The sequence below is a fragment of the Micrasema longulum genome, unplaced genomic scaffold (assembly GCF_059751315.1).
Source record: "Micrasema longulum isolate JH-2025_06_02 unplaced genomic scaffold, ASM5975131v1 h1tg000582l, whole genome shotgun sequence".
Classification (NCBI taxonomy): domain Eukaryota; kingdom Metazoa; phylum Arthropoda; class Insecta; order Trichoptera; family Brachycentridae; genus Micrasema; species Micrasema longulum.
In genome coordinates, this window is record NW_028277778.1 from 415653 (window position 1) to 440252 (window position 24600).

A 24600-nucleotide genomic window follows, 5' to 3' on the forward strand; every position below is an offset into this window, starting at 1 on the left:
TACATTTGATGTTAGTCCAGGACGATATTAAATGTGAAAAAAAAAATTAACTGTTCAGAACTTCGTACAAAGTAAGTTACACTTAACGGAATAAATTAATTTTCAACTTCCGTAGTGTAATGGCTAGACTCACTCACGGAATGTTCCAGGTTCGATTCCCGGTAAGAACACAAACATTAAATGGGATTTTTCTCAAGCCTAGGTGTTCCGTGCTGTAATTTACCACTGCAGTTGGGCTTCCTGGCCTGGTGTGGTGCAAAAACAAAAAACATAACTTTTATGTAAGCAATCTTACACAGCGATACAAAAAATACATGTAAAGAAGTTTATTTATTTGTAAAGTAAATTTATTTGATCAAACAACAATATTAAATAACATGATTTTGATAACCCTGATAAGAAATGGTTGTCAGTAGACAAGGCCAAACCAGCAGAGTGGAACATGTTTTTGTTGCAAAAATAAGATCATGGTCATTTTTCAGCAAAAAACAGGATGCATCAGTTTTGGGAATTAAATCATAATTTGGTATATTTTTATCTTAAATTCTTGAAATACAGAAGTAAATATGAGCCCATTGCAGGTGAAGTGAACTAACTGATATTTTAAAGGTGAAATAAATTCATTGCTTATTTAACATTTCTGTAATTAGTAATAATAATGCAAAATCCTTCATTTTCCTGGTGACCAAATAATGATTTTTCAAAACACCTATGTTAATTAAAAACACTAAAACAGTTAAATAAAAAAAAAAATAGGCAAAAAGCTAAGAGTTAAAACTTGGAATACAAAAGATTGACCATTTTGTCAGTTGGCTCAATTCACTCGCAATGGGCTCATATGTATGCAGTAAAACTCACGTTGCAATGTGGGGTAAAAATTTAATTTACTTTCTTGAAAGTTCTATTGTATTTCATAGTCTCTGGACTTGCATTTGATGCAGAAGACAGACATCTTGCCTTCAGTAGCAAATTAATAGTCAAAATAAGCATAATGATTTGTGTACCTACCAATGCAATAGGCATTTGAATAAGTTCTCGCTGTTTACCGACATATGGTCTTATCTAAGCCCTTTTACACTGGGCAATACTTCAGTCAACTGCGTCACGAAGCTCGCCATTAGGCTTGAAATTTGAAATGACGGTATATGCTATTCCGCCGAAGTGTAAACAAACAATTTTTTCATGCTAAGCGGCACTTCCATTCTTATGAATATGCCAAAAAATGCTGCCAGAAATATGGGAGAAAGTAGTCGCTAGTGATGGACAGTACTTTCAATGACATGTTCTTTACTATTTAGTAAAAATAAAGTAATAATTTTCACGCAAAATCAGCGAGAACTTGGAAGAAGAAGAACTACCATTAGGGATTTGAAATAAAAATAGTTTTTTAAATAAAGGTTTTTTAATAAGAGCAAATATGTTCACCAAATTTTGGACAGTCATAAAACATACGGCGGTATAAATTTATAAATAATAAACAATTAGTTAATTAGATAGAAATGCACCCCTTAAAAATCACCTGAATTTTTGCAATTTAAAATGTATATAAAACACAACAATAAGATATGTACTACAAATATCAAGCATAGCAAAGAGAAATAAAAACTATAAAGATTTATGAAAATAATAAACATAAATTCACAGCTGAGAGCCGACCACATTACAACACACAATACGTCCTCGTACATAGTGTATCTTGTCTTATCTAAGTTCAGACATTACATAATTTACACAATGAGACATTCACTAATCCTACCAAACACCCGATACGAAATAATAATATTTAGCGGAGAATGGTAACCAACTAGAGACTCGAGCACCAAAACATAACTTCAGAAGTAACCATTTCCCAAAAAGGTGCCGCAATAACCTAAATATTATATAAATCCAATTGTCTTGTATTCCCAACTTGAGCCAATATTACATAGCAGATCTCCATCAACAGTCTTGAGATTGGATTTCCTTAAACGTAGAGAAGACTAAATCTTTCGTAAAGTCGAAGATTGACTATCTTATTTTATGTTGTAAATAACGATTGACTGTATTTGTTGTCCACTATGATTAACCATCTTTAGTTGTTCTCGAAGGATGACCGCCTTTTGTTGATCGTTGATTGTCATTTTTGTATTCAAATAAGAATGAATTGTCTTTTGGTGAGATTGTCTCGTGGGAAGCGAAATTATGCCAGAGGTTAACGAATACTAAAAACCAGCTATAAAATTACTACATAGTATTATAGTATATGTATATTACATTTCAGTACAAGTGACACGGTAATCCATAGTAAATTGAGAATGTTATGTATCCGATATACACAGTCAATAAATTTATATTATTAAAGAACATTTTTAAGTATTTTTGATGAGGTTAAATTTTAAAATAAATATTAAAAATGACAATTTTATAGCCAATTGTGATGTGGACTGAAATGGCGGGAAATCACAGATACAATAATAACTAAAATTAATTTTAAAATATACAATTTATGAATAAATTATTAGCCAATAAAATCTAGAATTATATTTAAAATAAAGAAAATGTAAAATTATCACCCACAAAATGATCTCAGTAAATAAATATGTAAATATATATTCCTACAGTTGGAGAGATTGTTTATTTGTCACTCATAAAAAATATTTATCAATTTTATTACTTGTAAATTCAATTATAAAGCATATTTTTTTTATAAGCAGTCACCATCAATGAAACCGAATCCTCGAGTTAGTATAATTATTAAATAAAATGATTCTTCCTAATAAAATCTTCCAAACAAACAGTTATTCAAATGTATGGCACTGGTTGATGACTGCATTTTTAAAAATATAATAAAGTTAGTAACTCAAAATAATTCACTGAGGAAAAACTAAACACATCTGAATAATTTAACAAATAATAAACCACGATCATCCACAAATAAAATTATATAAAAAAAAACAAAATAAAAATTTGACAGTCAAATACTTATAATTTGTTTTTGAACAAATTAAAAAAGTTACATATTTATATAGAGTAGTATGTATACAAATAATATTGTGTCTAACACAAGTAGATTTGCAAATGTAATAAAGATACAGAGAGGTTACTATCAATGTAATAATAGTACGATGAAATGATTGAAAAACATGATCTATAATAAATATAACTCTAAAGTTATCCACAAAAACGTTCCATGTACACGATACAGCAAAGTACAGATAAAGTACAGATAACATGTCATTTCACGGGGTCTTCAAATTCTAAGGTGTTAGTTCTGAGATAATTACAGAAATTTGTGCGCTGCAATTTTAGGGAGATCTTTAGAGCCATCCCAGGAATCTTCCGGACTGCTGAGAGAAGTGGAAACGCCGGCTTTACCGAAGCCTTTCCTTCCGCGAAACTTTTCCTTTCCACTATCAGAATATTTAACAAATTGGGAGACTTTAAGTCTCTTTGCGGGTTTAGTTGCAACTTGCGCGGGCTGTTTCTGATACGCGGATCCTCCTTCTTTGGCGCGAGGTTTGGATTTTGTTTTAGCCGATTCTTTTTGTACTTTGAGTTCTGCCTTTAAGGTGCGTTGCTTGTTGATCCTAGTCGATTCCATCAAACTTCTGGCTGGTTTGGCGCTGTCCGCATCTTCCGATGACTTGCAATGTCTGATTCTCCGACTGGGAGATTTGTTCTTAAGCGGCGCTTTAAAAGCCGCGCTGTGTTTCGCAACCACGGGTTTTTTTATAGAAATCAACGATAAGTTTCTTTGCGATTTGGAGGAGAAGGCGGTGTCCGAGAGTACCTTAGATCGGGTAGACGAGTATTTGGAGGAGTGGAGTCGGGACGAAGAGAGAGGTCGGAGGTTGGGGTCGGCCGCGAGAAGATTTTCTTTCCGGGAGGCCGGTCGGGGACTTCGCGAGCTGGAGGCGGGCGTCTGCACTTCTGCGGCCACCTATTGAAGAAATCAAACATTGAATGTCTCCGTAAGCTGTTCCCTCATCTAAGATAAATACTATAGGGTAACAATATGTCTAATATAATAAAATATTCTCATAATATAATGTGTCATAGGCATTTACTGTTATATTTGGCACAAGAGAATGACCCACATTCAAAATGTAAATGAACAACATACTGAATGATTTAAGTTGAAATCAAAATATTACAAGCTAACATATTAATAAAAATTAGCATAACAATTATAATTTTGCTAATGCGATCATGGTTGGTTGGAAGAAATTGCCATTTGGTAATAAGCCCGTCAATGTACAAAAGTTAAGTAAATAAAACTAAATTATGCCTCCTGCTTTTATTTATGCATTTGAATGTGATTACCGAATCTGTATTTTAGTATTTATATCAATTCATTATAATATATGTATATATAAGTAACACATTTTTTTAAAGATCTAAATTACTAATTGGCTGCAATTAGTGATATATTATATGGTATTATTCGTTAGGAATGAGCATTTTAAATTCAAATAGAGCAGAAGCGAGGTTATTAAATATCCACTTATTACATCCAATGACTCCTACCAACTAAGCATCGAGGGACTCTAAACTACCATCCTTAAATAATGAAACTGATGCCCATGCTTTGTTAAGTGATCCGAGAGGAACTTTCGGTTGTCAACTAATGCTACGTGGAATGCGAGACAATGAATAGATTCTGTCTACGGGTTTAGCCGAAATCACCACCTTTTCTGTTAGAAAAGAAACATTTGTAAAAGCAAAATGAACATCTTAAGTAATTTGTGGCTATTCCCAGAAAGTGATAAAGAGCCGTGATAAATGGGTGTCATGATGTTAATGGAGATAGTAATTATATTAAGCAGTATTATTATAGGACAGAGATGATGAAGTTTATATACCAATATGGCGATGCATGAATTAGAAGATCGTCGAGCATCTTACCGTATGTAAAAATATAAAAACACTAAGCTTTAGAATTTTCTTCTGGGTTTGGGCAAGAAATTTTGATTTTTCACTGAAATTGAGAACAAAACAGAAAGAAACATAAAATTTCCATTAAAAGATGAATATTGAGCTATCAGTATTATGTGTTGAGTATGCTGAAGTGATATGCATATGCGTATTAGTTACACATTGCGGGGGTAATTACTGCAACTAGGAAACTTCAAAATTACCATTTTTGAGTAATCCGTTTGTATATTCCTCCGTGGAAGCTAGAAATAGGCAAATCGTGATTCATTTAAATCATATTATGATTTGAATGCATGACTTATCTATTTGTAGCAATCACGAAGGAGGATTAAAAATAGTGGGTACCTCACAAATGCAGATTTTGAAGTTCCCAAGTTGTAGTAATTACTCCGCAATATTAAGCAAATAATTGTGGTTTATACTACATATAATATTATGAAAATAGCGCCAGCCGGCGCAGCGTTACGGCTAGCCCCGAGGAGCTCGACGTGTGCAGTTTTATAAGCCGTGTAATTTAGAATAATAAATCTGTCGAGTGCCGAACTCTGAACCGTGAGGAAAGTCTTTTTCGGGGCTATTGAGGTTGACTTGCAGACGGCACAGTCGTGCCCCTGCCTTCCGATTTTGTCTTTGACTGAGGGTGGCTTCTCGTTTACGCTGGGAAGTCTGACTGCGGCAGACGCAGGTGAAGAACCAGCGCGAAATCGTGGTAACGCGTACGTTACAATGGCTTTTAAAAATATGTTTAAAATATGATATCGGTTGAGTATATTTTTCATAAGATTTTTGCAGACTTCTGGTGTTATTTCGGCAATCTCTTTTCAGATGTTGTCCTTAAGCATCACGATTGTGATTGGTTTGCCAGTTTAAACCTTTCCTTTCAAGTACCCGCGTAGGAAAAAAATCGGTGGCAGTCAAATCAGGGGATTGGGGGGGCCAGTCGATTTCACCACTTTTTTACATTTTTCGGCTGGGAAAACCGTAGCATGAGCTGTGTGTGACGAGACCTGTTGGAATCACACGTGCTGCAGGCCTAATCGATCCAATTTGGGCCTAAAAAAGTTTTCCAACATGTCACAATAGCGATCACCAGAAACTGTTACGGCATTGCCTCAAGCATTTTCAATGTGAACGGCATCAAAGGGAGGTGCCTGGATGTTAACAAACTAAGATGCCTCACTGCATCAATATTTTTTGGTTTATGTTGGCTACTGGAGTATTCACAATCGAACGATTATTTAGATATAATGTTTTTATAACTTCAACACTTTTTTGCGGAGTAGATGCTCTGTAACAGATTGTTATCAAACAGTCTCCACAACTGTTAAATACGAGCCAACAAATGACAATCAAACCGAAATGACGGCCTGACAACATTGGTTTGGAATATAAAACGCACCCACTATATTAAGACAGAATAATAACACAAGGAGATCGGCACTCTGAGCTTAGTCGGATAGAGTAGTGGACTGGATAACCCAAATGTTCCAGGATCGAATTCCATAATATGCAGTTTTTGCAGGTTTTATTTTATAATTATTCAATTTGTAAACTCAGTTAAAACGAGCATCCACGAGGATTAACAAGACAATGTAAAGTGAAGTATTAACTTGTGAAAGAATCACATTAATTTCCAATAATTACTATAATATTATATGCAATAATATATATGTATAATGTAATGTGTACAGAAATTGAGTATTGTGTTCATTTGATTGATGTAGAATAAACAATATAAAAAAATAAAAATACATGAACATATTTAATATGAGTGATGTTATTTACATAAGCAGCAGATCTAATAATGTTGCGTAAAACACATTCATCAAAATGTAATGTAGATTGAGGTTTTCTACAGACATTTTTTCGGTGGAACTGCATTTGAATTATAATAATAAAAATACATACACAGTTTTCTAATTAAAAAAATTATTGTTGAAATGTAATGAACACATTGTTGATATATTTTTTAAAAACCTTAAATTTGTGTAGTATGACAAATTAATATGGAAAACCACCCACATCACAATGAAGAAAAATAAAGACAATAGAGGTTTGGTTTTATCTATGTATAAGTATCGGCAATCAGAGATTTCTAGAATAAGGGACTCACAAATCAAGATAAAGTTAATACGTGAAGAGTATTTATTTCACTTAATCAACAGACGGAAGAATGTTGGAGAAATACGGATGTTCAAACATAGTCAAAATAGTGAATGTTAAAGTGTGTAAAGTGATCGTTCAAACAGGCCAATGACAGATCATAAGCCAGGGTTAGAGGTAAATCCTCTGACATAAATTCCTTCATCCTTTGTATATGTCTTGTCTAACGACACAATTATGTCTTTGTCTCAATTGAACGTAGTTATGCAGAAAGCAGCTAGTCCACAATTTTGAAAAAAAATTAGATATTGATATTATCATGTGCCGTAAGGTCCATTTTATGTTCTGCTAAAAACAGCCAGGCCGCTTTCATACAAAAACTGTATTTATCGCCGTCTGAAAATAGTGTCGATCCCAAAAATGTCATTTCTCAATTTGCAGAAAAAACCCACAGCACTAGAAAAATTTTACTGTACTTTAAAAATCATTCAAACTGGTCAATTACACAATAAGATTTTTGTCTGTAATATAAAAAAAAAAAACTAATGTGTTCATTGTTTTTCATTTGTTTAAGTCCAAAACATTCCAACTGTTGTGTAGATTTGATTATTCACTATTTTCACAAAGGTGCTATTATCTCAGTTTCACTTTACAATGGCTGGCAACTTTCTGCATAACTACGTTCACATACACATATATCTCAATTGAAACAAAGACATAACTTCTGAGGAAAAAACAAAGTGTAAAAATATATCTACAATATTTTTAGTACGTCCAAATGTTTGTATAAAAGTACTGGATTTGAACCTCTGAGTTAGTCATTTAAACCAGCTAATGACAGGCTGAATCGTCACAATTTCCCAATCTGCACCCAGTGGTGTACTGTATTGGTACTCCAATTGCAGTGTATCTGGATCATTTTTGTCACATGGAAGGTAAGGTAGTCTCAGACTTCAGGTGCTAGTTTAGGAGTAATGAAATATTGCAGTGTAGAACAACCTTTAAACCAATTGTTCACATCCACCCCGCCAGGAATCGAACTGAGGACCTCAAGAGTGGTAGGCAAACGTGCCAATCACTACCACTCGATTTCCTATTTCAGGATTTTTACCCGAGTGTAGCCATTGAGTCGAAAACACATGTCCACAGTTCTGGTTCTATTTAATACACAGAGCTGTCTGTATTCTTCATCCGCCTGGGGCCAAGACACATAGTCAGTCATTTGAGTTTTCAATCACCGTATACTTTAGATATTTACCTAACTATCAGTATAGAATTAACAGTTCAATAATGCAAAGTGACATTTCTAATATCGGACCCCAAAAAGTCCTGTAAATGAATTCCATATTCCCTTCATAAAAATTTTATATATTTCTGTTCAATCTTGTGAAAACATAATTTAAAAAAAGAGCAACGAGTAGTGATAGATGAATTAGTTCTAATTGGGTGAGTGGCGGTCCGTGCAACTGACCTGAGTAGGGCGCTGGTCTCGCTGGCGAGACTTGAGCCACTCCCGGACCCCGTGGAGGTTCCTGTGCTCCGAGTTGGGGATCCTGGAGTTGGGGTGCTGCCCGGTCAGGTCCAAGAAGGAGGCTCCCAGAGCCCTGCCAACCTGGTTCCAAACAGACAAAATCTCAATTACACAGGTAATTAATTTATTTATTTTGTATAAAAATACAGAGTGGGTTTCAAACCATGGACCTTTGATCCGTGCGTCCATGAAGCTAGTCATGGGACCACAACCCATTTCAAATATAATCATAAACAAGTATTACAAACATTTTTTTTTGGACATTTAATTAAATAAGAAAAGCAATAATTTAACTATAATCTTTAAAAATACGTATATTTTTATCTTATTAATGATGAGAAAAAAATGCAAAATGTTTAATTATTAAATAATTCAAAAATAAAAATGACTTATTTAACAATGAGGCAGTTCAGCGTTTTTATTATTTTTAAATTTGTTAATAGACTATTAAACTAAGCCAAATTTTAAATTTGAAATTTTCATATATCGTATTATCAGTGCTATCATTTTTAAAAGTTTTGTATTTCTGAAATTAGTCCACATGTGACATTACAGGTTCTCTTTTGCTTATTCTCGGTCAGTTCTGTCAATTGGTTCGTTGATGGTAAGTAAACCGGATATCTTTCACAGCTCTCTTATCATTGGTTGATTACTATGAACTAGTGACATCGTTCAAAGTAGTTAGTTTTTATAAAAAAATATTTTTGTACATTTTCAAGAAACTTTGCCATATAATTTAATATATGGCAAAGTTCCCATAAGAAAAAAAAATTGTATCCAATTTCCCGTAGGGCTGAAGTTTCTTATTGTAATCAGCAGTTAGTCAGTAGTGTATTTGGTTAAACCAAAAATATTAACGCTGAACATTATTCGGCTAAAAAAGGAAACCTAGTGAGGAAATTCAACCCCTTATTTAAATTTGTATAAAAAAGATTATAATCTTAAAAATGAAAATCAAAATGTGTCATTCGTTTGAAAATATCCTAACGAGGCAAAACAATTGCGCTATATCAGGTTAAGGAAAAAGTAATTTCGTATTTCGCACCCTTTTTTTCAACTAAGCATATCTCGTTCATTATTGGTCACATCGGATCATACGATACGACGTTATAAAGGTGTGAGTGTATACTACAAACGCTTCTTTGACAGTATTGCGCTTGGTCGGTTCAGTCGTGAACTATCGTGCGTCGAGTATGGAGGTCTCAAAGGAAGAAATTTGCCATATTTGACATTTTTACTACCTGAAAAGGAAGGCATCGAAAAGGACCAAACAAATTTGCAATATATACGAGGTTGATACTCTTTCGGTTCGTGCTGCACAACAGTGGTTCGAGTGACTTATTTAAAACAGATCTGTGAATATGAGAAAAGAGAGATAGTTATAGTACTATCTGGGTAATTATAACGATGCTGGAAAGGAAAAAGTTACCAAGCGACATGTAGAGCAACTTTACAGAAGAGCCAATTTAAGTTTTTTAAATTCACGGGCATCATATCAGCTCCAGCTGGCTACCTTTTTAAGAAAATGATAAAAAAAAACAGTTCAAATCGCCATGGTGCAGTATGTTGGACAGCTAACTATAAAAATTGGTGTTGCGGGTTAAATTCTTGTCAGTTGCAAGCGGCAAATCTAAGAAAGCGTTTTTTCTCAATTATTGCGATCTTTTTTTCATAACTTCCTCCCACATCATCTCTTTCCCACCTGCTGATGCCTCTAAAATAGAGCCTTGGCAGGTTATTCCTTTAAAAAAACGTGTGACAAAAGTAAACACAGAAACTATTACCTCCTCAAAGAGCGCAGGGGTGTATTTAGGGGGGGACAGAGGCTGCGAGCACGGGGGGGAGGAGGTGTCCTTGAGAGACTGCGGGAGGGGGTTGACGATTCGGCCCGTGTTATAGTTGCACTCGAGCGTGTAGGAGCGCGTGAGTCCCGTGGCCTTCAGGACGGCCACGCGACCTGAACCTTCCCGGGACATGCCATCACGTCGGTCCCTAGAACACAGACAGGAGGTTAGAAATTCCATTACTTAGGTCTGAGTTGGCTGAGAACAGAGGTTACCACGCCTTGTGATCTCTTTATAGGCCACATTCCTTTGTTCTTCATATCTCCATGGTAGGAACGATGTTTAAGTACTGCAGGACGATGCTCTCGTTGTTATGTGCAATACTGTTAGACTGGCATAATATGTTGTATTGCATTCTATATAAAATGATGACTCGCTTTGTCGGTCGTCGATCTATATTTGCACGACATGGTTGCACATCTGTGTGTCATCGATTATTGGACTAATGGTTTACATGCTAAATATTGAATTTGTTAATGATAATTAGATAATAAATAAATACATTTTTAATAAATACAAAAACGGCTGGGTAGGTAGGCATTTAAGAAGACTCGGGGTAGTTTACTCAACTTAAATCCCCCCTCCATTGTATATGTGGAATACACTAAGTTGTCTCCAGTAATACTATTTTGATTAGACTAAAGGTAGTAGCTTCGCTATTTACACATTATTATTTACATGGTTGTACTTTTTAAAGATATCTTTCAATTGGTTAACCATACAAGAGCAGAAGTCATGTTTGGAAACCATCCTGTGGGAGATGAAATTTCTCTTTAGGCTGAGCCACTTTCCCAGCAGTGAGTGATTACTGGAACACTCTCCCATACACAAACACACCCTCCATGTACTGACCTGAGATACATGTTCCTTTCGGTAAAGTTGCAGGAGGTGAAATGGAAGTGTGCGCTGTTGAGCGACATGATGCGCGGTAGCAACATGCACTCCACGCTGGACGCAGAGTCCGGAAAATGGTTACCGTAAACAAACACGCCTTTCTTGGATGCGTGGCCGTGCATGTCCATGTAGAGGAACAGCCCCGACTCCTTGTCCTGAGTGGCCGAGCGACCCGGGAGAGTGGACTTGCGAGAATCTTTTTTCTGGGTATCCTGGAAATAATATATACCAGAACCTCTTTTTACATGGTTTAGAAATAACACAGAACAAAAATTAAATTTAAAAAATTGAAAACATTAATTTAACAATACCTAAAAGTAATATAAATTATACTATTCCTTTTAGGAATTCTCTAGGCTATCAACGAAGGGGGATAGTGAATAATCTTTGTTACAATTGTTTAAAGTATTTTGTTATGTTATATTTTTTAATAAGATTAAGGAGCAGTAAATTAGCGACCGACCAAAGTTTCGCTTTCAGTTTCTGTTTGGTCATAATTTGTAGATTTTTTATATTTTTCTATAAATTGTGTATATTTTTATGTTTACAGCTGTTTTGAATAGACAGATAGAGCTAGTACATATAGACGTATTACGTAGTAGTAAGATTTTACATGAGGAAAATAATGAATAGAGGGATCCAGGAAAGGAATGCATAGAATGTGGGATTAAGAAGGTGTTTGGTAGGAGACAGGAAGAGGACCCAGGAAAGAAGATTAATAAAATGAAGGGAAATTTTATCACACAGGTTTAAGTTAAGGATAAGATATCCGAATGGATTTTATAGATTTATTATTAACATGGCCAATTATTTTCACAAACTAATAAACAAGTCATTTTTTTATTATTACATGTCTTTGTTTTTTAGTGATATTAAGTTTAGACACATGTACAATCCCATTTCAATATTTAATAATGGCTGCGTTATGTGTGTGTAACAATAAGTTTTCATATAAATCATTCTAGTGTAATAGTAGTGTTTATTTGGTTCACTGACAGGCACTAACACATTAACGTAGGGTTGTTATAGATTCAAACGCACTCCACTATATATTATAGGTGATGTACAAGTCCTTTTTTATTCTATGATAATTGGAAATATGGAAATAAAACATAAAGATATGATGGAATACCAACAGAAATGGTTGAAAATATTTTAAGTAATTTTTTTGTGGTAATACAGGTTCAGATTAAAAAAGTTAGAAAGGGTGGTTAGTTAAGCATAATACCTGGGAGTTCTTGGTCCTGCTTCGACCGGTGGAGAGGAAGGTGGAGTTGCGCTTGTTGACCTGCAGGGTGATGTGCTCCTGGGAGGTTGAGCTGGGAGGGGGACTGCGCAGGGGGGCGTGACAGTTAACGCACTGCGAGTGCTGCGCTTCTTGCTCCGATACTCCCGAAGGGTCCTACGTAACACGGCAAATAGTAAAATAATTATCGACCTAACATTATGGATAGCTAAAAGAGAGGTGAGAATTTAGAGGAAAGGTTGAGGTTATGAACTTATAATGCAGTGTTAAAACAAAGATGGCGATCTCCACCATTGGTCTGAAATGAGTTAGATATGGTAATGGATAGAGAAACAAAAATACTATTGACAACTGCAAAGGTTTTGGAGCATAAATGGCAGTATATCATACATTTTTAACTATGTATTTAGTTCTGTAATTAATCACAATAAAATACAGACAGAGACTAACTTCTGGCAACAATTATGAACTAATGGGAATACCTTGTATCTAGCGGGTAGCATATTGGAAATTCCGGGCATTCTCCCTTCCAACTCCTTGATGGTCCTTACACACGCAACGCACCACGACTGGCTGAATTTCAGAGATTCACTCACAGACATCTCTCCAGTTCTGTGGTCATAAAAAATAAATGAAAATTATAATAACATCATAAAATAAGTGCAAAGCCTCTTATTTTTACTACCAAAACCGTTATTTTCTTCACGACTATTTAGTATCTTTCAAAATATCAAACAAAAGTTATTTTATGTAGCATAAAACTTAATTTGAACGAAATTTACATTACAACTTATATTTCTTCCTCCAGAAAAGCATCCAAACAATTTTTAAATGAGTAGACTGTAGTGCAGTGGTTCCCCCTGGGAGTAATTATCCCCTAGGGGGTAAAATGGGAGTTTCTGAGGGGTAAAAACAAAGATCGGATCGGTTCAGTGTTCAGTTACAATAAAAAAATATTAACAAAATTGCCAAATAAATACTAAGGTGCTAGGACCCTTTTCTAGGATTATTTCGCGATACTGCAATTGAAGCCAAAGCATGATTCTTCAGACTTGAAAGATAACACACTGGAAATATATATTGAACAACAAGAAACATTTCGTAAACATTATTATCGGAAAACGCCTTGAAGATACTGATCCCATTCCCTACAACTTACAGGTGTGATAGTGGATTTTCAACAAGGGTAAGAATAAAAACAAAAGCAAGGAACTGATTGAATTTGGAGCACGACCTACGATGTGCATTGGTCAAAACTGCACCGAATAATAAATAAATTTCTAGAATTAAGCAATATAAGTTATTCTCAATGTATTAATAAGAACTCAATCTACAGAAATCTTTAAAGGTAAATAAACCTAATACACGCTAAAATTATTTTGTTGGGCAGATTTGGAGATGGACATCGTCATCCTCCTGCTCAGGGACATGAATATATAACAAGGGCAAGAAGTAATATCACTGTCAATATTCCTCCCTTTAACGCAACATTTGGACAAAGGTGAGAGGATTATTTTTATGCCAAATTATTTAATACGCTTTCACATAAAATTAAGTAACCTTATAACAAACAATATATCAAAAGAGAAATCAAAATTTGGCTGAAGAAAATTAGGACAGAAGAAATAAAAAAGTATTTGAATGACATTGTGCAAATTTTTTTTTTAACACTGTACAGTTCTACAAGGAACAGGTTTCCCTAGTGAGGAGGACTCTTAAATTATCTGTGTATTTAAAATATTTTATGCAGTAAATTTTAAAAAAAAACAACAATGTCATTGACTTACATTTAGATTTAATAAAAAATTTTCAAAAAAACGGGTGTTTTCTGTTATTTAAAGAGAAAAAATGCACTAGCTAATTTGATTTGAAAATTTGTTAATATCTCACCCGCTTTATTGGTAATAGCCTCAAAAAGGTTATGAACCGCTGCTGTTGTGGAATCGGCAAATTATTCTACTTTATAACCATTCTACTAAACAGGAATTATAAAGACGTAATCACTGAGCTTTACATTATAGTGGAGAGTTTGGGAGCGTCCCCCAGAGGATGTGTTCCGCACATGACAGAGTCGTCATCATCACTGGTGAGTTCCGGAGCGGCGATCAGTTTCCTCATCTCCTCCAGTTTGGTTCCCGCAGAGGGTCGCGTGTCTTCTCCCTTCCTGCCGGGAGCCGACGGCCTGATGATGTGGTCCACGGCGCACTCATCATCCAAACTACACGGGTTGAAGCCATCCAATGATTTTTGGTTTAAATTCAGATCCTCCACCTTGAAATTTGAAAGCTAATTTAGTCACTAGTGTCGGAGAAAAACGCACACGAGGTTTAATATGTATTCACTAAAAGAGGTCAAATTAATGGATAAAAAGTAGAATTGAAGGTTCAGATTTAGATATTTAACTCTTATTAAAATCAAACTATTTTGATGTTGAAAATAAAAGGTTTGCTTAGCCATTCGAATGTTTTTTTTTGATAAAAAATAAATTATTGCATTCTTATGATTTACCCAAAAAACCGTATCAGAAAATGGCCAACAAGTTGTACTAGAGGCATTCAAACCTTGGACCTGATTCGGAGTCCACCACACTACCCATGGGACCACAACCCGGTCTCTCTCTACTGAGGTTTTAAGAATGTACAATAAGTTTTATAATAAAAAAAATATATTTGCTTTCTTATGATTTACCCAAATATTTCAATTTCGGGGGCCATTTTCAACGAGTTGTAAATAACTCACTATTAGAAAATAGGAATCAAGTTGTGGTAGAGTGGGGTTCGACCCTCGGACCTCTGATTCGCAGGTTCGTGACAATAGTCATGGGACCACAACCCGGCTCTATGAAATGATAGATATCACTTACGTTGAAATATGAGGCTACATTTATGATTAATTTAATATGAAATTTTTTTTCCTATGTTTTAAGAATGTCGGTGTCCAGTAAACCATGCGCGCAATCTTATTTCGGTGGCATTAAGTTTCCTTATTGTCATAAATTTTAAAAAAATACATTGAAAAATACAGAAATTTGAAATCCGGTATTAATTGATCTAAATTGACCTGATCAGCTAGAGTTGGGCTGGTAATAAGCAGTGACGAGGAGGTGTCGTCTTCACTGTCCACTTTGACCTTGGAGCGGAGTGAAGTGTTGCCAGCTCCCGAGGATCTGGTCTGCAGGGGGGGACGGAGGCTGAATGGAGATAGGTTGGACCAGCGATGACTTAGATCCTTGCAGAGATTGGTCTTTTTCCGCTTGCTGCTCAGTTGGTAGAACTTTAGATTCTCCTGTCGGAGAATGCTTATTTAGTAACCAACACTGAACCCATTTTATTTTACAATCAAAATAAGTCATATATATAATGTTTTTATCAGCAAACCTTGGATCTCAGATTCGGTGTCTATAACGCTACCAAATCACCACAACCTGTCACCATCATTAATTATTTTAATTACAGAACATGATTAATTAAATTAATGAAAAATAAACAGAATGTGGACATAAAATCATCTTAATGTTTCTGGAGTAAATAATGTGAACTCAAATCAACAAAGAACAGAAAACTGTTTAAAGGCATAATTAATTCAAGTTGTGTTTTCTCATATTTGTATGAAAAATTTAAAGATATGTTCTGGATTTTACCTGATCCGGATTCTCAAAATCTTTATCCAAAAGGAAGTCAGATGAGCAGTCTTCACAAGTAGGAGGAATTATTACATTTTCCGAAATGTCATAATCATCTTCTTTCTCGAACCCGTAATGGTAATATCTGAGAAAAAAAAAAAGTTTCTATACACGAGCTTGAAGCACTTTGTTGTTTTAATGGGCAGAGTAACAACGAGTTGAACCTTTGCTTTCGAGCATCAGACTCCTGACATCTTGGCAGAACTGGATATTTATTTATTTTAAAGAAACAGACGGTCAACAATGATTAAGTCACATAATAAAGATACGGTTTCTATGAATCTATTCAGCAATAGCAATATTGTACAACAATTACTTTTTATTAGTAAGTGACCTTTTGTTTTTATTATTCTTAAAAATACATTGAGGTAAGTAATAAACTGTATAACACTGGCAGAATTGTAGAAATGTTGAAAAAGTATCAAAGTCAGGAAATGGTTGACTGCTTTCTCTCACACTATTGATCGCAGGAGTTGGAGCAATTAATGACAGCAGGTAGCTGGCCAAAAGATGCTTTATGTAATACATATATAATATGAATACTATGTTTACTTGTTCTTTATTATCTAATTGAACTATCTTTTCAATCATGTGCTTTTTTAAAAATAAGTGTGTTCCACCAGATGACAAATATGTTTGAACTATATTTTCTTTGTAAGTTCAATGAGACAAAAAATAAAAATAGGTTTTTTGGGCATTTTCAGTTAAATGGGATAAGCTGCATTGATTGGTGTATTTCAATTTTAAAATTGACCAACAGTCTGCTTGTATTCTATTAAATTCAATACTGTGAATGAATCATCCCCAATAAAGAAACAAGCAATATTGCGTGTATCCCTAAATCCAATACAGCGGATGAGACGTACTCTATTTACGTAAAGGCAGTACAGCGAGTAAGTCACGCGTAACTGCCACAATTAACTTCTTATAAACGCATACGATAGTAAAAATGAATTTTCAAATATAAATCAACACCAAGTGTATTTAATTAAATTTTTTATCTCTTTATTTTTATTTATTTATTGATTTACACGCCCAATGGGCTTTTACATATTTTAGAAATTACATTTAAGTGCAGCAGTGAAACATAAGTATGTAAATTTGGTTAAAATAAAAGATAACATAAGAAAAGCTAAAAAATACAATAATAAGTAAAAATCAGGAAATGTACCAACATAGGTATATGATACATAGAAAAATATTTAAAAAATTTACATATGAAAACATACACGCATACATATACATACATATAAGTTTATACATTATTAAAGAGATACATGAGAAAAAGAAATAGTAAATAAAGAAAAATATTAAGAAATTTTACATAAATTAATTTATAACCTTTTGAATACTTAACCTATATTTATATAAAGACAGACAAAATATATCAACTTCACCATACTCGTTACCTAGCCGGTGTAGTCTAGGTATTGGTGAATTGTAATAATAATTGTGACTGCCAGGAGATTCAAAAAATAACGTTAGCTGCCGAGTATTTCGAAGAGGTACTTTCAAGCTGATAACACTGGTTAATTCCGGGACGTCCAATACGCCATTCGCTATTTTATATAAATTTAATAAGTCATTTATAATCCTTCTTTTACATAGAGTTGACATATTTAGTGTACATAATAAATTATCATAATCAATATTTTCAGCGGGTATATTAAGTTTGTAATTGATGAATCTAAGGAATTTATGTTGTACTCTTTCTAACTTTAAAATATGAACATTGTAATAAGGTGACCAAATTGTTGAATTGAATTCTAAATTACTTCTAACCAAGGCAGTAAATAGCACTTTGAGGGTAGTGATGGAATTAAAATCCTTTACAGTTCGCTGCAAATATCCAAGACATTTCATTGCCTTATTAGTGATGGTATCAATGTGAGGAATAAATGTCAATTTTTCGTCAAAAACTATCCCCAAATCCTTTATTTGTGTAGCTCTTCCCAGATTGATATTATTAATGTTGTAATCGAATATTATGGGTTTTTTACTTCTTGTAAATGATATTACACAACACTTGTCGACATTTAAATAAAGTTCATTTTTCTGGCACCAGTTGTACAGCCTTACCAAATTAGACTGAAGAACTCCACAATCGGTATCAGAGGTAACAGTTTTTGAAATTTTAAGATCGTCGGCAAAGAGAAGAATGTCTACTTTCTCAAATATCGACACAATGTTATTAACAAACAAAGAAAACAGTTTTACAAAATTACAAGGTTTTTTGTCCCCCCTGAACATTTTGACAAATGGTTTTTCCGGGGTATTGAACTTATTTAGACGATATAATCGTATAAACTGTATAAAAAAAGGGAATACAACCATAGTCATTTTATTTTACTACCATCGGGCCATTCCTCGGCAGGGATAAGCAGAGAAGAGGAATAGCACATGCTTCTTGAAATCATTCCCAGCTTCTCCTACATTTATATATCATACGTGTCCCTAAATTGTGTCTACTTTTGATGTGGCCAGATTTAAGAGTACATTTTATCTACGTATTAGTATATTATAAAATCGATCGTCCAGTTCATTAATCAGGGTTCTCCAAATTACAAGTTGAGAGACAATGAGAAAATAACTATTTTAATGATCACATAAAATCGTATATTGTCGATTAGTGCATGATTCAAAAAAAATTGACTGATTTTTAGTGATTGCCTACATTGGCAATACGCCTGCTTTATTCATTTAATAACGGCAATATGCCATTTGGAATATTTTTGAAGTGACCTAAGCAATATTAACATTTAATTAGGTACAAGTTTTTTGCTATTACATATATATTTTTGGTAGCATTTTGCAGTCATCTGAGAACTGCATCAGATGATAGAGAAAAAAAATTGACATAAAACTAGATACTAAATTTTTTCAGACTTGTCTGACAAATACACTAGACCAGTGTTTTTCAATCTTTTTGAATATACGACCCCTTTACTAGTTATAAAAATCTGGTGACCCCCAGGACCTTAATTTGATTATACTACTTGTATGTTAATGATTTAAACGACAATGTATTTAAGTTTCATTCTATTGTGACCATATTATTAATTATCAAAAAATAAAATGCAAAGTACGAGTATGGCTGTCAACAGCAAGGTCTGTCTATAAATTTTATAAATTTAATTTGCATAAGATTGATGTCTTCTGGGAGTAGAGAAAATTAGAATTCCAGAGCTGGCAAGGGAAGCTTTGAAATTATTAGAACCATTTGCACCCCACAGGCGCTAACTAAGGTTCTCTTCAATGGTAGGCGTGAAAACTAAAAAGAGAAATATAGGACTCCAAACAGAAATCAACTTGGTTATTTTTGCATCAAAAATAGAACCAATATTTGACAAATTGCTAGAAAATAACAAACATAACCTTCTGTGGTATTATTGTATTTTAATTGTAGTGTATGACCTAAAACTCTCGTTTTTTGCATTTACCTTGCTTGCAACTGCGACTCCTCAAAAAAGGCTTTGCGACCTTCCTGGGGGGTCGCGACCTACAAGTTGAAAACCACTAAACTAGACGATCTAAATATGGATAAGCATTTACCTTATGAGGGACCTAGCTGCAAATATAGTGGGGTGTAGCTGCAGAGAGGGGGCGAGGTAGACCCTGTTGAGATTAACTCCGCGGGTGTCAGTTCGGTACTGGCCTCGCGCCACTCCGTCCGGGTTCAGGATGGGCAGGAACTTGAACACATAGAGCCGGCGCAGGCAGATGGCCACCGGGTCGTGGCGACTCAGGAGGAGGTTCAGGATGCCGTTCAGGACGAAGCTGGAAGGAGTCTCTCCTGGGTGGACTCTAGCCGACAGGATAATTACCTGAAAAATCGTGCAACCATTACTGATGATGCAATTATAGTCTAGGCGATGACTATGCAATTGTATCGATTGAGGGGTAAATAATTACACCTTACAATGTATAAAATATGAGATAATCATCTTTATGGCATATGAGCAGTACCACTGGAAATTTTACATTTGGTTTTTTTGGATATCCCTAACACATTACAATTTTTTGGAGAAACTAACTACAATTGTCCAAAACAGTCTGTTCCAAAATGACTATTTGTGATTCAAACTTTAGTGTGTCCCCCTTAATTTTACCTTTAAAAAGAATTAAGATTTATTGAGAATTAATTTGATAATAAAATTATCATTATTTGTTTTATATTATTAGTTAAGTTATAACTTTAAAGTAATTTCATTTATGTAGGGCTCTAAAAATGAGAAAAAAAAGTTAAAATTTACAATATAACTAACACAAAATGCAACAAAACGGGTTCCTAGTGATCTATTTACTGAATTTTTTAAAATAGACCTAATTTGTTTTTGTTTTTAGAATTTATTTCATTATTTAATATATTTAAAATAAAAATAATTTATAGATATAAAATGTTGTACATTCTTTACTACATTAAGAAATTCTTTGTAACAAACCTAACCAACAGATTGTAATCACAAAAAAAAAACAATTTATCAATAACAACAAAAAGTAACATATGAATTTTTAGTGTATGTTAAATAAATTAATAATTATAATTTTCTGTGGATCTGCTCATAAACATTCAAACTCCTGTGAAAATTATTAACTAATTTATAAATCACATTCATTAATAAAACTAACAATTTCTTTATAAGTATTATTATATTACTAGCTATAGTTATAAAACTTACATAGACGATTGTGATCAGAGAGCTAGTTTTTTGTTTTTTTAGACATTTCATATTGGTGAAATATGGAAGCTTTGATTTTATAAATATAAGTTATTTACACAGTTATTTCTAATAAATACTTGTTATCACATACAAAAAATATTGTCGTAGAATTTTCAAACGGAGGTAAGCCTCAATGTTTTACTAACCACAACAAAGTTTGTAAATTAATCACAAATCAATATTTGACCAACGTATTAAGATGCTAATGTTGTTGTTATTGTTCATATCTTTGAATATTTCATTAGATTAATAAAAATACATCTTCTAAGTCAACAGAAATAACTTGAATTGATCGTAATTCAATTATGTCGAGAAAAAATGATCTAGGGCAGTGATGGGTAACCTTTTTTAGCTCCGCGTTTCAAAATTCTTAAAAAATCTGGCTTGACACGGGTGCTGTGTCACATCTAGGCATATTACTAATTTTAGCAGCCCTAGTAAATGAAAGAGAAACAAAGTAAGCCTAGGAAACGAAAAAAGTGCAATATTTATTAACTAGCGTAACTATTTATTTATTTTTGATTATTTGTAAACGATGCGTGTCACCCAAAATGTCTTGGCGTGTCACCTCTGACACACGTGTCATAGGTAACCCATCACTGAATAAGGTGTCACAAAAATAAAATTTATTACCAAATACCTTTTTGTTGAGGAACTTATACGGACGCGGTGTGAATTGATCCGGAAACAAATTTTTCAGTCTCTCTTCTCTCACGGTGGTGATTCCGTGTCGGGATGTGATGGTTATCAGGTCCAGTCGTCTCCTCTCCAGTGAGTAACAAGCGCACTCTCTGCAGTAGTAGATATCGTCTTCTGTTCCAACGCCCGTGTTCATCATCCGCGTGTCGATGGCCATGAGAGCATTCTGTAGCTCGGTGTACGTGTAAGGATAGGTAAAGGCGAAGTACGTTGTCGCTTGCTTGTTCTCAGGAGTACGGTATTTAAAACTCAAAGTGAATATGTTTTCTAGAGACTAGAAATAGCAAAAAAGTCATTATTAGTATAATACACAATAGAGTGTATACATTTTACATTCATTAGATTTTTACTATTGCAATTTGAGTTTTGTAATATTGAAAGAAGACAGAATGTGACACACATAGACACTAGATGATGAAGGCTGCAATGCCATCTGAAATGTCGGCAAAGAGTGTGAATGACAGATGCCATAATCACCCAGAAAAACTTAATTTGAGTCAATATAATTTTTATCTATATGAACAACCTTTGACAATACATAATATCATACATAGTTAATACATCCGAAATAGTAAGAAAACATTATTGTATAAGAAACAAAAAACACAGTACTTTAAACCATCTATATAAATTACATTAATAACTATCACTATCAAAAAGATTTAAGTAATATTTTTTAATTGCGACACTTCTGGATTTTTTATTCGATATTTCGTGTTTTAGCTCCGATGCCCGATGGCAGTTTATTATATTCGGAATGGCCAATATTTTCCAAAGACCTACTACCGAACTTTGTTGAGCGAAACTTAGACACATGAAGATTCCCCGAGTAACGCGTATTGTAATTGTGAATATCATGACCAAATGTGTGTTTCAAATTTGTGTGAGCAGAAAAGTTTATGATATTTAAAATAGAGGTGGTTATGTTATGAAGTGGCATCACCTTGAAAGACAGTATCTTTGTTTGTCGGTAGATATCCTTGACATGGGAATCCCATTTAAGTCCAAGAATGTTTCTTAGAGCTATGTTCTAAAGAACTTGTATTTTCAAGATCTGATTTTTGCTGGCAAAACCCCATATACATGATGGATAAGATAGGTGGATAAGATATTTGTATTTTTGAATAGTATAAATCAAAACATGCGAGTTCAATTTTGACCAAAATAGGTTTGGCTTCTTAACACTAGGCTGAGGTTTGTAACAATCAAAACAGAAAGTTTTTCGTAAACAATGAAATCCGTTTGTGGTAAGATACTGAATCTGGAATATTAGAGGACTGAAGTTCGGTTTCTTATTTTACCACATACTTTAATAAAATATTTCAGATCACTTAATTTTATTGTTATATTTTTACAGGCAATGCATTATATTTGATCTTATTTCTGCCAAAAATTTTGTCATTTAAATGACAGAGATAGATGCTATTTCATAAGGTGAAAATAATTTAATCGTAATAATTAAAAAAAAGACTTATGTTGTATTCAAATTAAGACGACGTTATGACTTTGTTTTACTTTTAAAAAAATGGTATTTGTTTTGGGGTCAAAAAATAAGGGGCCATCTTATAATCGAGGAAAATGGTAATTTAAAATTAAAAAAAAACTTACAAAATACGTAGGTCTATCTTTGATTCTCTCCCAGTTAGTCTTCCCCGGAAGAGTCTTCGTGACGGGCGCCATGCCCTGACTGTACATCTTGCTCTGGCGGTTCAGGTTCACGATGTTCAGCTTCACCAGGGCCAGGGGTGGAGCACCCTGGATCCCGAAGTAGAACCACGTCCGGTTCCCATTCTCGTACTCCGTCCCCGCGCAGTCCGGCCGAGTCCAAACATTGAACTCGTAGTCCGGGGTTTCCAACACATTAGAAACGGTATTGGCGGTGGGAACTGAACAAAAACAGAAGATTAATAGAGAGAAGACCCAATTTCTGTACAATAAACGAGTAATTTTTATTCCTCCTCACCAATATCTGCTTTAGGTATTTGTTCCACTTGACCCAGATTTCCTGAGTCAAAATTATGAACAAAAGTAAACCCTCCGCATTCTATAACGTTGTCCATTGCCAGTTTTGGTTAGAACTTAATAGATAATAGAACTACATCATCTGAAACACACAACAACAACGATATTTCACAAAAAAACTGAACACTCCAAACATCTTACGGATCAATAATATTTGTTGGTTATAATATGGTAAAGCACGAAACTTTTAAGGGTTTCACTTATAATACAACATAAAAACGGCAGCTATTAGGTTTTGTTGCTGATATTCGTAATTTGTGTGTGAAATTTGACGTTTTCATGTTTTTTAGACTAAACAAATTACGTAATTTTTTTTGTATGTCAACATTGATTGACAAACAGCTGATTGGCATTATTGCCAATTGTACACATTGTTCCGATTGGAAAAGGTGTCAAAAATATTTAGTAAAAAAAATACCTCCACTCGCGTCATTCACTGGTCAAAGTTTTTACGATTTCTATAATTAACTACAAATGTCTGTAATTTCACTGTGCAAGACAGCAGCTTCTCTACGCCATCAGATTCAAAATGGTTGCGAAACAAAGAAAAATGGTACAATCGAATCATTCCGTGCACGTCACCTCATAAAACTATACCGATTATTGACATTATAAACACACAATATATTTACCCTGAAAACATTAAAAAACATCATCTTGAATATAATTTCTAATTTTTAAAAGCAATTTGACATTTCTCCGAAAATAATGATTTTGTTTTCCTCTGGCCGAGAAAATCAGTGGCTGTTAAGTGAGTTATTATATGGCCATGTTTGTAAATTCAGCTAAGCAAGTACTTACAATGGGAAAATGGTATAACTTTGACTTGATGGTAAACATTGAACAAATTTTCCTGCAAGTAAAAGATAGGTAAATATTATTCTAAGTAATAAATATTATGGTAAAATACTATTTATTACTTAATCAGTGATTTGCAAAATATT

At 34.0% G+C, this 24600-nt stretch overlaps 1 protein-coding gene across 3 annotated transcripts; it reads right to left on the minus strand.

Moving 5' to 3' along the window:
- Positions 1 to 1383: 1383 nt before the first annotated feature.
- On the minus strand, positions 1384 to 24400 carry LOC148280409 (cytosolic carboxypeptidase-like protein 5). Of its 3 annotated transcripts, none has more exons than XM_088228431.1 (14): positions 24289 to 24400; positions 23598 to 23738; positions 23243 to 23520; positions 21576 to 21908; positions 19767 to 20038; positions 16173 to 16299; positions 15593 to 15805; positions 14547 to 14803; positions 13015 to 13144; positions 12515 to 12688; positions 11245 to 11498; positions 10333 to 10540; positions 8489 to 8629; positions 1384 to 3919 (listed from the first exon to the last, which is right to left on the minus strand). In XM_088228431.1, the coding sequence occupies exons 2-14, from the start codon at positions 23692 to 23694 to the stop codon at positions 3260 to 3262; spliced, it is 3144 nt and encodes a 1047-aa protein (XP_088084557.1). In that variant the 5' UTR covers positions 23695 to 23738; positions 24289 to 24400; the 3' UTR covers positions 1384 to 3259. The 3 variants fall into 3 exon arrangements, with proteins under 3 accessions (XP_088084557.1, XP_088084555.1, XP_088084556.1); XM_088228429.1 differs by having other exon boundaries at positions 15593 to 15817; XM_088228430.1 differs by lacking the exon at positions 24289 to 24400 and adding an exon at positions 24075 to 24186 and having other exon boundaries at positions 15593 to 15817.
- Between the last annotated feature and the right edge of the window lie 200 nt (positions 24401 to 24600).